At 40.6% G+C, this 15,345-nt stretch overlaps 1 protein-coding gene across 1 annotated transcript; it reads left to right on the top strand.

Annotated features, from left to right (window-relative positions):
- The first annotated feature begins 13,807 nt into the window (after nt 1–13,807).
- LOC106585334 (C-reactive protein) lies at nt 13,808–14,892 on the top strand. The gene has a single exon (XM_014171429.2). The coding sequence runs from the start codon at nt 14,272–14,274 to the stop codon at nt 14,890–14,892; it is 621 nt and encodes a 206-aa protein (XP_014026904.2). The 5' UTR covers nt 13,808–14,271.
- Nucleotides 14,893–15,345: the final 453 nt, after the last annotated feature.

Here is a 15,345-nt window from a genome sequence, read left to right as displayed (position 1 = left end):
ATTAACTCCAAATGGTTAAGGTAAGGGGAAGGTTTGGGATAGGCTTATAACAAAACTATCAAAACTGACTTTCTATCGCTGGATTCAACCATGAAACCTTTGGAGTCAGAGGCAGATGCTTATCCACATCCACAATGTCCTAGAAAAACCAAAACTTACTTAAAGGTAACAGCGCTCACTGTTGCCCCTGGTGGCCGGTTTCCACGTCATATCCTGACATCCTCAGCCATGGATGGATGTCGAATACTGACTTGTATCACGGGTGATCTGCCTGCAAGACTCTGATTCCATTCCAGTCTGGCTCAGCTCAGCAAATGTAGCAATTGGACATTTGAAAACGTAGAAAATCCAATTCAATGATATTGTTGTTTCCTGAACTGAGTGAACTCATGAACTGCATTTGACTTAATTTTCAGAGTTAATTGAGTTGAAATGGAATGAAGGCCAACCCTGCTAACCATGGTCCTTCCCTGTAAAGCCTAGACCTTTCCCATCAAAACCCCAAGCCCCCATCCTTGTCTACAGTGCCTTCAGAAAGTATTCATACACCTTGACTTACTTCACATTTTGTTGTGTTACAGCCTGAATTCAAAATTGATTAAATATGTTTTTCTCTCACCCAGCTACACACAGTACACCATAATGAAAAAGTGAAAACATATATTAAGAAATGTTTGCAAATGTATTGAATACTGAAATATCTAATTTACATAAGTTTTCACACCCTTGAGCCAACACTTTGTACAAGCACCTTTGGCAGCGATTACAGCTGTGAGTCTTTCCACACCACGGTTTGTGCAACATTTGCCCATTATTCTTTTCAATATTCTTCAAGCTCTATACCAGGCAGTGCCAGAGGAAGGCCCTACAAATTGTCAAAGGCTCCAGCCACCCAAGTCATAGACTGTTCTCTCTGCTAATGCACAGCAAGCGGTCCCGGAGAGCCAAAAGGCTCCTTAACAGCTTCTACCCCTAAGCCATAGCACTGCTGAACAGTTAATCAAATGGTTACCCAGACTATTTGCATTGACACCCTTATTTTATTAATATTTGTTATTATTATCTGCATTGACTCTCTTGCACAGGCTCAATATACACTCACTGGACTCTAACCATACACTTACACTGACACTCCAAAACACACACACACAAAATAGCTTATGGACAACAAAGTCAAGGTGTTGGAGTGGCCATCACAAAGCCCTGATCTCAATCCTATAGAACATTTCTGGGCAGAACTGAAAAAGCTTGTGTGAGCAACGAGGCCTACAAACCTGACTCAGTTACGCCAGCTCTGTCAGGAGGAATGGGCCAAAATTCACCCTACTTATTGTGGAAGGCTACTCAACGTTTGACCCAAGTTAACTTCTCTAGGGCCAGTGGGACGATATCGTCCCACCTACGTAACAGCCAGTGGAATCCTGTGGCGCGTTATTCAAATACCTTAGAAATGCTATTACTTCAATTTCTCAAACATATGACTATTTTACAGCATTTTAAAGACAAGACTCTCGTTAATCTAACCACACTGTCCGATTTCAAAAAGGCTTTACAATGAAAACAAAACATTAGATTATGTCAGCAGAGTACCCAGCCAGAAATAATCAGACACCCATTTTTCAAGCTAGCATATAATGTCACATAAACCCAAACCACAGCTAAATGCAGCACTAACCTTTGATGATCTTCATCAGATGACACACCTAGGACATTATGTTATACAATACATGCATGTCTTGTTCAATCAAGTTCATATTTATATAAAAAAACAGCTTTTTACATTAGCATGTGACGTTCAGTACTAGCATACCCCCTGCAAACTTCCGGTGAATTTACTAAATTACTCACGATAAACGTTCACAAAAAACATAACAATTATTTTAAGAATTATAGATACAGAACTCCTCTATGCACTCGCTATGTCCGATTTTAAAATAGCTTTTCGGTGAAAGCACATTTTGCAATATTCTAAGTAGATAGCCCGGCATCACAGGGCTAGCTATTTAGACACCCACCAAGTTTAGCCCTCACCAAAGTCAGATTTACTATAAGAAAAATGTTATTACCTTTGCTGTTCTTCGTCAGAATGCACTCCCAGGACTTCTACTTCAATAACAAATGTTGGTTTGGTTCAAAATAATCCATAGTTATGTTCAAATATCCTCTGTTTTGTTCGTGCGTTCAAGACACTATCCGAAGTGTAAAGAAGGGTGACGAGCACGATGCGTTTCGTGACAAAAAAATTCTAAATATTCCATTACCGTACTTCGAAGCATGTCAACCGCTGTTTAAAATCAATTTTTATGCCATTTTTCTCGTACAGAAGCGATAATATTCCGACCGGGAAAGCGTGTTTACGTTCAAAGAGAGAGAAAATAAAAACATGGGATCCCCTCGTGCACGAGCCTCAGTCTGATGGTCCTCTGATCGACCACTATCCAAAGGCGCTAAAGTTTTTTAGCCAGCGGCTGGAATTACATCATTCAGCTTTTTCCCAGGTTCTGAGAGCCTATGGGAGCCGTAGGAAGTGTCACGTTACAGCACAGATCCTAAGTTTTCAATAAACAGAGCCAAGAAGCCCAAGGAATGGTCAGAGAGGGCACTTCCTGTACAGAATCTTCTCAGGTTTTTGCCTGCCATATGAGTTCTGTTATACTCAGAGACACCATTCAAACAGTTTTAGAAACTTTAGGGTGTTTTCTATCCAAAGCCAATAATTATATGCATATTCTAGTTACTGGGCAGGAGTAGTAACCAGATTAAATCGGGTACGTTTTTTATCCGGCCGTGCAAATACTGCCCCCTATCCCCAACAGGTTAAACAATTTAAAGGCAATGCTACCAAATACTAATTGAGTGTATGTAAACTTCTGACCCACTGGGAATGTGATGAAAGATATAAAAGCTGAAATAAATCATTCTATCTACTATTATTCTGACATTTCACATTCTTAAAATAAAGTAGTGATCCTAACTGACCTAAAACAGGGAGTTTTTACTAGGATTAAATGATTTGTGAAAAACTGAGTTTAAAAGTATTTGGCTAAGGTGTATGTTAACTTCCGACTTCAACTGTATATTTCCACTATAGGAAGCAATGGGACGACCTCAGAGTTCCATGAGCAATTTTTTGTTGTTGTTTATGTTACAACGTGGGCAGGTCTCATTGCCAACAATAGCGAAGCATTCATTGTGACGTAGAACAATGGGCTGGGAATAGAACATTTGGAAAGCGAGTTGGTGCCACGGTGCTCAATAGAACTAATAGGAGCTGGCAGGGTGAAAAATGCCCTAAAATAAGGCCTGTTTTTTGCGATTATTTAAAAACTACGGCAAACAGCAGGGATATGGTAATATTGTGAAACTAGGCTCCACGGCGGATGCAATGGACCATTTTTTTATCAGAAAAAAGCATTGTTAAAAATGTTATGAGTCCAGCCTAACTGGAGCATCTAGGCTAGTCACTTCCCAGGGAAAGGATGGTCTTCAGTCGGCCTGTTGTCCACAAAGTGATAGGAACACACATAGGGTCGGTTTGGTGGTTTCTTCAAGTTCAATGCTTTGAGCCAAAGCCGAAGAGACTCCTCATCCATAGGAGGTGGGTGCAAATCAAAAAAGTTTGGTGGTCAAAACCGTCCTGCTCCATGAACAGCTTCCGTTTGTGCCAGTTGTTGTGGCATCCCCTTACCGAACATTAAATGCCCGTTTTGCATGAATACATGTTTGGGAAGTTATGCGAGTTAGTTAGCTAGCTGCGAACTTCTGGCCGGAAGTGCTTAACCGGAAGTCCCCACCAAAAAAATATAAACAGACCCTGCCCATATTTCCATTGAAAACGGGACAGAACCAAACCAATCAGTTATAAGTATATAGTTGGTGAAGGCATTCACAGCCGACCGCTCAGACGGGTGAGGGCATTCCAGACACCCATTTTTTACTTGGTCCTTCTAGACGGATTTAGTGACCAACAGTTTTTTACATGGTCCGTAATTTCTCCGGATTTAGCTACCAATAGATTTTACAGATAACCAAGATACATGTAATACCATTGTTTGAACTAGGTATTGAGTTTATTCTTGTAAAAAACAAATATTGAGTTTATTTTTTATAATTAATTGGTATTATATTTAAAAAGTGATTTGAATTGCTCCTAACTTGTAATGTTGTTAATGATTTTCTTTTTGAATAAATATGTATTTAATGTATAAGTGAATATTTGGGTTTACTTTGAAGTTTAAGTTTTGACCAATAAGGTCGCTTGTTAAGCTGTGGCCAATGGGAGAGTGGACCTGGTTAATGGAAGCTTGGGAAAAAAGAGAGGGAAAGAGACGTTGAGAAGAGGATGGTCGTTTAACAGTAGGACCGTTGGTGAAGAAAATTATAAAAGAAGACGACAAAACTAGAACAAAACCCATACCTACTAAGACATGAAGGGAAATAACGATTTTATTTTATAAGAGAGTTGTTATAATTTTGTTAAGACTTAGTAAAGACTGAAGCTACCGTCTCATCGTGGAGGTATTTGACAGCCTTGAGGTTAGCCTAGCATCGTGTAACACCGAGAGATAATTGCTTGGGAAAGCATAACGAGTTCATGTTCCCATGGTATATCGGTTACGGCTAAGGAGTACTGTCTGCATTGATAGCGGTGCTTGCTGTGGATTTTGTGAGGAAACCTGCAAGGAACTGCCATACTTCCCTGAAGGAATATCAACAAGTAGTGAGTAATCACAACGTGAGGTGCTTCTGGACTTTATGTGTGTCGTCGTTTTTTATTTATTTTTAACTCCAACGCGCGCAAACGGGTTATTAAGCAAGCTTTAAATAATTTGGACATGGGTTGTGCATGACTCATTGGGGTTTATTATTTTTATTTTATTGTTGGTGTTGTGCTGTGAAAATGTAATCATACACATATTGAACCATATGTATGTTGCCTTGGTGGAGTCATACTGTTTCAGTTTAATTAAATGCATGGGCTTGCCTATCCTGATACAATATCAGAAACATATAATCATTTCATCTGAAGTTAATACCCTGTCGTCACCCTAGACAGTTTACAATAGGAATTCTTATTGGAGATGTCCTTCTCACCTAACAGCCCATGCTGTGGAGATACTCTACATAAGTTAAAATTGTGAGAGTCATTTTCGAGCCTGGTGAGAGGGTTACATACAGTATAGCCCAGTGGTTCCCAACCAGGGGTACTAATATTCTATTGTTATTTACAATAAAAGTTACCACAAAATGACCCCGACAGGGTCGTATTAGATTGTGTAGAAATGCAGGAAATTAGCTTTAGATTCCCCCCAAAAACGTAGGGAGGACCACCAGACCTCCCGCCACTTATAAAACCAAAGGCCTGCCCCTGGTAATCCATCTGGCCCTGCAGCCTTGTGGAGTTGTTAAGATACACTTTATAGCTGCCTGGTGCTTTTCTCAGAACCTGAAAGTGCCTAATGCGCCTGATATCTCGTGATAGCTTCAGATGTCGGTGTTGAGCAAGAAGAGAGTGGTCCAAAGAAGGGAGAGGTCCATAGAGTAAGGTCGGTTAAGTAAGTCAGGCAGACAGTTGAAGATTCGATGTGTCTCTTCGGTCTAATCGTACAAAACCCTTCCCATAGAAGATAACATTTCCTGATAGGTCTGTGCCTGAGAGAGAGACGTTCCGTAAATGTAATCTGTAATGCATGTTGCGTGAGACAAGCAACTTGATCACATTTGTAGAGACAGTCAGTAGGTATCTGAATTGGAGCTTACATTTTCATGGGTTGCCACTCCATCACGTGGTCGAGTCGTTGGCATTGTTATCAACGTTCTACAGCCACATTGATGTCCAAAAGTAAATGACTTTGAATGGGAGCTATGACCGTTTCCGAAATACGATGACATTGCTAAAGTAGGCAAATATTTAGTAGGAAACGACTGCCATTATCATCATGTCATCGAATTTACTTTAGACAGATGGCAATGTTGTCATTAGCTAGCAAAGTTTGTAAGAAAAAAATAATGTGGTGGTCTCCACTCAATCTCTTAGCTAGCAAGCTAACGTTACACTGCAACTAAAGTCAATCTGGAGACCTCAAAATGAAGACACAAGGTTTTGCTACTAATAAGTTGCCTTCTTTAGATATTGCATCGTGTTTTTAAGCCACAGTAATGGACTTTAGACCAAATCTTCATCAGTGCCTATTGAGGATGTATTGAGTAAATGTTCAGCTGGCTGTCCTGGCAGTCCTAAAACGAACGTTCAAAACAATATTGTGATGAAACGCGCAACACATGTATAGCTCTGTAGTCTCAGAAACCAGAACCAAATTGTGCATGCATGCTGGCCATCTACTAGATTTTGTTCTGGGGGCAGACCAACCTGGTCTCAGAGCATTTTGTATTATATATATATATATATATTTTTATTTATTTATATATTTATTTATTTATATATATATAAATTAACCTTTATTTAACTAGGCAAGTCAGTATGTGTTCTGTATGTAAATTTCTGGTTGTCCATCACCCATTTTGTATGATATGCTACAATTCGTATTATGTCCCAAATTTGCGAAATGTACAATATGTTACAAATTTGGTACACATATTATTTGTTAAGAATTTGTGAAATGTAAAATATGCTACAAATTCTACCTAGGTGGATAGCGTTAGCTACCTGGTTGGCATTAGCTAGGCTAGGGGTTTGGGTTAAGGTTAGGGTTGAGAGTTAGGTTTAAAGGGGAAGGGTTAGCTAAAAGGGTTAAGTTTATGTTTAGGGGAAGGATTAGCTAACGTGATAAGTATTTGCAAAGTAGCATAAAAGTAGTAAGCAGCTAAAATGCTAAAGTTGTCCATGATGAGATTTGAACTCGCAACCTTTGGGTTGCTAGACGTTCACATTATATGCCCACCTATCTACCCTGACCAACCACTGTACTTTAAGGTAGAGACTTTAAATTCAGGATTCTGTTTATGTCTACCCCAAAGACAACGTGTGTTGAGCAAGAGCTTCCTGTGGCAACCGGAAGTTGTTAAAAACAGCCTAGAGCTATTGTCATATGGCCAACCTGCAGATATTGAAAATCATGCAACTCAACCATGTGTCATTCAGTCAATTCTTAAGGTAGAGACTTCATATTCAGGATTCTGTATATGCCTACCCCAAAGACAACGTGTGTCTATTCTTTTTGCAAAAAAAACTAAAACACACACACACACAGCTTGGCCATAGGGACATAGTGTGGGGCTTAGAGGCTTATACCGCCTTCAATAGTTACTTTCGTTCAAACGATTCAAAAACCGTCAGACCTAGAGCCCCGAAATTTTAGAAACCTGTTCTAGAGCTCAAGTCGATAGTGCACGGTGAATTATGTGGCTCTAGAAGGTTCTCAGACCGAGAAACCGCCTCGTGCATTTGCAATATGTTCAATTCATTTTGAATATCTCGGACATGGCGACATGTAGAAATGTTCCAGAGTCGCAAGACTAGGTGCATTGAAACCGCCTCGGCCCATAGAGACGGACCCCAATGTCTCTGTCCGATAGCTCATTCAGGGACCCCGTAGTAATGCCCTGAAAAAGTGGATTTTCAGCACCAATTAAGGCCATTGCTCGGGCACCGAATGACCTATCGAGCCGAAACTTGGGATTCGGGGTCGCCTCACATAGGCCTACACATATTGTCAGAGCTGGACCCGCAGCTATAACGTAACTATGTGTTTTATGTTTTTTTTTATGGTTAAAATTGAAAGCGCTGTGAATTATGGGCCTTCTCTGACATATGTGATAGTTGGCTTCTATACGAGTTGGAAAAAGTGGATTTGGTGTCAGATGGTGTCAGTTTGGTGTCAGAATGACATCTAATTGACTGATGGACGCTGACTGCTGGGTGACGAGCGATGGAGAGGAACCACAGTCACTGCACGGCCATCCCGAGTTCATCAAGCCAGTCAATTATGCATTTCTGCAGTATTTTTGAGTATGCCTAAATTCGTGATGCTAAATGCCCATTGAATCATATTGCAAACGTAACGCGCATTTGCAATATGATTCAACAGCAATAAATATCACCAAAGTTGACATGATGAAATCAACACAACGAGCGATGGAGAGGAACCACAGTCACTGCACGGCCATCCCCAGTTCATCGGGAAAGTCAATTATGCATTTCTGCAGTATTTTTGAGCATGCCTAAATTTGTGATGCTAAATGCCCATTGAATCATATTGCAAACGTAACGCGCAATATTGCAAACGCAATATGCATTTGCAATAGGATTCAACAGCAATAAATATCACCAAAGTTGACATGATGAAATCAACACAATGAGCGATAGAGAGGAACCACAGTCACTGCACGGCCATCCCCAGTTCATCGGGACAGTCAATTATGCATTTGTGCATTGTTTTTGAGCATGCCAAATTCGTGATGTTAAGGCCCATTGAAACATATTGCAAATGCGCATCCGTGCACATGGTGACCCGAAATGGGTTACCAGGATTAATTTTTTAGAATGGTTTTAAATGCCTTTAGGGGGGTGCAAGGGGTCCACGGTTCAGTAGGGAGCATCCCCCATCAGTGCCCATCCAGTATGGGGCGCCCCTAGTCATTTTGGACATTTTTTTAAAAAATCGCTAAGAAATGACAGTCCCACTTCTCTCATGTCACCATCAAGCCATGGAGAGGAACCACAGTCACTGTCCGGCCATACCGAGATCATCGGGACAGTCAATTATGCATTTCAGCAGTATTTTTGAGCATGCCTAAATTCGTGACGCTAACTGCCAATTGAATCATATTGCAAACGTAACGCGCAATATTGCAAACGTAATGCGCATTTGCAATATGATTCAACAGCAAAAGATATCACCAAAGTTGACATGATGAAATCAACACAATGAGCGATGGAGAGGAACCACAGTCACTGCACGGCCATCCCGAGATCATCGGGCCAGTCAATTATGCATTCTGAGCATGTCAAATTCGTTAAAAATGTTAAAAGCAACAGAGTCCCACTTCTCCCTCATCATACATGACAAGTAGACCATCTGCGTTGATTCATGGCTTAACATAGGGCTATATATCATTTGGGCAGTATAAATGCCATTTGGACCATGGTTCACTGACTTTTGGGTTTGGAAACCGACTTCCTATGATCGTACATGGCAAACGGACAAACATCCTGATTTGGCACATTCAATACTTTCATACATGTATAATTGACAAAAAAGAATTGGACATTTCATTTGCACATTTCTAATGGCATTTGGCAAAAAAAAGAAAAAAAAATTAACTTTTGACTTCCTATGAAATCATATTCCAAATGCACAAAACATGCCTTAGGCACAAGCAAATATGTCACTTTTAACTTCCTATGAAATCATATTCCAAATGCACAAAACATATGCCTTATGCACAAGCAAAAACAACCCAAAAAATGATGTCAATAAAATATGTCAAAAGTATGTCCATACAGCTCTTATACATGTGTAATTGACATAAAAATCGAAAAAATTTCGAAAAACAGTCCAGAAACCACTTTTTAAGGGGGTGAAAAGTTTTTAAAAAAAATCATTTTATCAAAATCTGACCCTTGGGTGTAGACTTGGGTATCATTTGCTGTATGAAAATCCACGGTGGAGCGCGCTCGCCATCTAAAGGAAATTTGGGGTGTTACAATTGGCAATCCCCATCGGAAAATTGCCATATGATTTGCACGGAGATGGACCGCTTTCGGTGGTATTTACAACCGTGTGTATGATTCGCGCTATGCCAATATGTTCCCATGTTATTTTGTCCAAATCAGGGGGGTTTTCCCTTACACATCCAGTGACAGCTTTGCCTATCCTCATTGAATAAAATGTATATCTTATAGCCCAACTATTTTCTTTCTTTACAATTTAAACACATTTAGCATAGACAATGTAATTGTTGTGGTAGTCTTAGGCAAACCATCTTTATTATCTTAGTGGCACCTCTTTTTTAAAGAAAATTACAACATTTTAATTTCACCTTTATTTAACCAGGTAGGCTAGTTGAGAACAAGTTCTCATTTACAACTGCGACCTGGCCAAGATAAAGCAAAGCAGTGCGAAACAAACAACAACACAGAGTTACACATGGAATAAACAAACTTAGTCAATAATACAACAGAGAAATAAAATGTAAAAAAAAAAAGAATAATTTTTGTTACATTGGTGTGATGAACCTGTGTGTGTTTGCTTAGCAGCTTAGCTTCCTCCCTCTCTGCATACAACCCAAGGTGTACAACAACTCGAACCAGGGCCCCATGGCCGGCCAAAGCCTTTTAGGGTCCCTAAGCGAGATTTTAAGTTATATAAAAAAATATATATACTGCTCAAAAAAATAAAGGGAACACTTAAACAACACAATGTAACTCCAAGTCAATCAAACTTCTGTGAAATCAAACTGTCCACTTAGGAAGCAACACTGATTGACAATACATTTCACATGCTGTTGTGCAAATGGAATAGACAACAGGTGGAAATTATAGGCAATAAGAAAGACACCCCCAATAAAGGAGTGGTTCTGCAGGTGGAGACCACAGACCACTTCTCAGTTCCTATGCTTCCTGGCTGATGTTTTGATCACTTTTGAATGCTGGCGGTGCTTTCACTCTAGTGGTAGCATGACACGGAGTCTACAACCCACACAAGTGGCTCAGGTAGTGCAGCTCATCCAGGATGGCACATCAATGCGAGCTGTGGCAAGAAGGTTTGCTGTGTCTGTCAGCGTAGTGTCCAGAGCATGGAGGCGCTACCAGGAGACAGGCCAGTACATCAGGAGACGTGGAGGAGGCCGTAGGAGGGCAACAACCCAGCAGCAGGACCGCTACCTCCACCTTTGTGCAAGGAGGAGCAGGAGGAGCACTGCCAGAGCCCTGCAAAATGACCTCCAGCAGGCCACAAATGTGCATGTGTCTGCTCAAACGGTCAGAAACAGACTCCATGAGGGTGGTATGAGGGCCCGACGTCCACAGGTGGGGGTTGTGCTTACAGCCCAACACCGTGCAGGACGTTTGGCATTTGCCAGAGAACACCAAGATTGGCAAATTCGCCACTGCCGCCCTGTGCTCTTCACAGATGAAAGCAAGTTCACACTGAGCACGTGACAGAGTCTGGAGACGCCGTGGAGAACGTTCTGCTGCCTGCAACATCCTCCAGCATGACCGGTTTGGTGGTGGGTCAGTCATGGTGTGGCATTTCTTTGGGGGGCCGCACAGCCCTCTATGTGCTCGCCAGAGGTAGCCTGACTGCCATTAGGTACCGAGATGAGATCCTCACACCCCTTGTGAGACCTTATGCTGGTGCGGTTGGCCCTGGGTTCCTCCTAATGCAAGACAATGCAAGACCTCATGTGGCTGGAGTGTGTCAGCAGTTCCTGCAAGAGGAAGGCATTGATGCTATTGACTGGCCCGCCCGTTCCCCTGACCTGAATGCAATTGAGCACATCTGGGACATCATGTCTCGCTCCATCCACCAACGCCACGTTGCACCACAGACGGTCCAGGAGTTGGCGGATGCTTTAGTCCAGGTCTGGGAGGAGATCCCTCAGGAGACCATCCGCCACCTCACCAGGAGCATGCCCAGGCGTTGTAGGGAGGTCATACAGGCACGTGGAGGCCACACACACTACTGAGCCTCATTTTGACTTGTTTTAAGGACATTACATCAAAGTTGGATCAGCCTGTAGTGTGGTTTTCCACTTTAATTTTGAGTGTGACTCCAAATCCAGACCTCCATGGCTTGATAAATTGGATTTCCATTGATTATTTTTGTGTGATTTTGTTGTCAGCACATTCAACTATGTAAAGAAAAAAGTATTTAATAAGATTATTTCTTTCATTCAGATCTAGGATGTGTTGTTTAAGTGTTCCCTTTATTTTTTTGAGCAGTGTATAATTTTTGCACTTTTAAAACACATTTCATACAATTCTCATTTTGCCATGAGGCAGAGAGACAATTTAGCGGTTTTAATGCTTATTTCCTGCAATTCTACACAATTTTCAATTGGTTGGAGGAAAGTTTTTGCAGTGTTTCATGCAATTCTAAAATTCTCAGCCCACAAAATATCAAGAAATAGAAAGCATTTTTGAAGCCGTCTGTTTCAGATACAAGTTTTAGGTGTGGTTTTTAACTTTTTTTTCTCTTTAATTTATGCTTTCTTTGGTCACAGGTACACGGGTCACAGGGACCCGAACTCTCCAAGATCCCCCCACAGTTCCCCAATAGCTGCCCCTCAACCATCCGAGACACCTTCCACAGTCCCCCGCCCCCAAGAAAAATAAATTAAAACATTTTTTTTTACAAAAAGCCCTAAGAACCCCCCACCAATGCACCAACAAGCAAGAAAATGTACTAAAGAGAAAAAAGAAAAATACAAAGGAAAACAGGAAACAACAATGCAAAAAAAACAAAGGACATCAAGGACAACTACAATCATAACAGCAAGGCCAATTGTATATGTTTGAGTACATGTCTTGCACTATTTACGTGTGTGTGTGTGTGTGTGTTTGAATGAGAGTATGTGTATATGCATGTGGACAAACACCTGCACGGCATCAGTCTCAGGCACACCGGCATTAGCTGTAAAAACACTGCCCCTCAGTGTCATTCAAACATACTTTTTATTATGTTTTATTTCAACTTTATTTTTTATACTTTTATCTTTGACCATCATTCTATCTCCCGCCCAGCAACTCCACTCCCACTTGTCTCCAATTCCACATCCCAACCCTCAGCTTCCCTCAGCCTATCCCACCTATCTCTGCTGGCCACCCTCTTCCGATTTCTACGCTTTCAACTATGCTGTGATGTTTAACGTACAATTTCAATCGATCTAATCGAATAGAATCCACAGATTGCGAGTTGAAAATAAATACTTTTACTAAAAGTATTACTATATTAGTAATTGACTGACCCTGTCTCTCCAGATCTCCTAACAGTACTATTTCTAGGATCAATTTTAGATCAATGTTATGCATTTTCAGCCATTCCTGAACCTGAGACCAGAAACAGGCCACCTGAGGGCAATAGCAAAATAAATGGTCTATTGATTCTGTATCCTCACAACAAAATCTGCAGAGCTTCGATTTTATGCCCCAAATATTCAATATTTTGTTGGCATAAATTCTACATAATAATTTTAGCTGAAAAGCACGAAGTCTTGAATCTTGCGTCGTTTTATATATCAACTCATACACCCTGTATCATGGAATCGGTACAAAAATCTCTTCCTAACTATTTTGCAATCTGTATGGCACAGTTGTCAACATCATAAATTCAATAGAGTTTGAGCAAGTTTTAAAGGTCCAATGTCGCTGTTTTTATCTCAATATCAAATCATTTCTGGGTAACAATTAAGTACCTTACTATGATGTTTTCTCAATAATACCATTACCTAATAACTGTGTGACAATGCCGACTAATACACCTGTTGACCTAGAAATTGGTTTGACCAAGAAAGTCTGATGGCAGAACATAAAACATCTTGATAAACTGGCAATGTTGATCAATCATATGAATTTAGATTCTCAGATGACTCTATTTTCTAATCTAGACCAATATCAAAAACAAGGAAGGGGGGATTTATTATGTTTTTTTTTTTTTTTAACCTTTATTTAACCAGATAGGTTAGTTGAGAACAAGTTCTCATTTGCAACTGCGACCTGGCCAAGATAAAGCATAGCAATTTGACACATACAACAACACAGAGTTACCTCATTTGCACTCATTGTATATAGACTTTTTGTTTTCTTTTTTTTCTACTGTATTATTGACTGTATTTTTTTGTTTATTCTATGTGTAAGATAAGGGAGTTAAGGCAATAAATAGTCCATGGTGGAATGTGTTATGTGTGGCTGGCATTCCTAAGAGCATACAGGTAGTTCCTCCCATTTTCAGTCCGTTTTCTATACTATAAATAGGAATATCCTTTGAGGATGTGTCCATAACATTAATGCTTACTCCAAGTGAAACTACAAAATGGAACTGCAGACATGGCTTCTGATGGTCTTACGTTCTGCTATGCTGTGCCACAAGATAAGACTGAAATCCTGGAGATGGCCCAAAATACTATTATGAATTGTTGAATAATTACATGTGTTTCAGTAGTACTTACTTACTATACTAATAGGATTGCAAAATTCCCTGTAATTTCCCTAAGTTCTGGACATTTTCAAACACTACATTTTGAAAGTTACGGGGAATATTTCCTCCCTTTGCAACTCTAATAACGAATATTATTCTAATTGTAACAGACATGTCAGGGAAGGAAATCATTTCCCCATTGGAGTCAAACACCGCCTATGTCAAGATAACCCCTGACATGAACAAAATCTTCTTTGCTGTGACTATCTGCGTTAGATTTTTCACCGACTACCAGACGAAGGAGCTGACCATTTTCTCATTGGCCACGCCTTCTCATGCTAATGGTTTTGTTATCTTCAGGGGAGATGGGGGAAATTACTGGGTGTACATTGGGGACCAAGGTATCTATTTCTGGGGATTGCCAGACAAAATGAACGAGTGGAACTCTGTTTGTGGGACGTGGGATGCCAGTACAGGATTGACTCAACTGTGGGTGAATGGGAAGCCAAGTGCGAGGAAAGCTCTCCAAGCCGGCGGCTCCATCTCTGGTACTCTGAGTATTATTTTAGGTCAGGCCCAAGATGCATATGCTGGTGGGTTTGATGTGAATGACTCCTTTTACGGACATGAGACCGATGTCCACATGTGGGACAGAGTGCTCTCCCCATGTGAGATCCAAAGCTACATGAAGGGGGAGGTGTTATCTCCAGGGAATGTGGTAAACTGGAACGCACTAAAATACACAAGGCATGGCTATGTGGTTGTTGAGAGGATGCAGAACCTGATCTGTTAAAAATTTGACCGCAAGAATCACAAACAGATCATTTCAAACCATGCTTACATTTGTATACGATCGATCATGTGTCTATTATGCGTGGGAATAGTTTGAAACACATTTCCAAAATTAAAATCACTTGGAACTGATTTCCTGGTGTTTTTACAGTCTTTTATGTCCAACAATGAAATTAAAACAAAAGTTTGGGGGCGGAATAAAACCACCCACGGGCCAAATTTGGCCTGCGTGCCGCCAGCTGGGGAACCCTGCTGTAGGGATTTGTATCAATTATGTATTAAAACACTAGATTGTTGATTATAAAATTTGATTTGATATGTATTGGCCATTGAGAGACTTTGAAGCCACTGTCCACCATATTGGTACTTCTCAGAAGGAGCAGTCCTCCGTAGGAATGAATGGAATGCTACATTATTTCAATTTAATGTTTCTAGGGCAAGTATTTATTTGTTG

The sequence above is a fragment of the Salmo salar genome, chromosome ssa02 (genome assembly GCF_905237065.1).
Source record: "Salmo salar chromosome ssa02, Ssal_v3.1, whole genome shotgun sequence".
NCBI lineage: Eukaryota > Metazoa > Chordata > Actinopteri > Salmoniformes > Salmonidae > Salmo > Salmo salar.
This window is presented reverse-complemented; position numbering and strand designations above follow the sequence as displayed.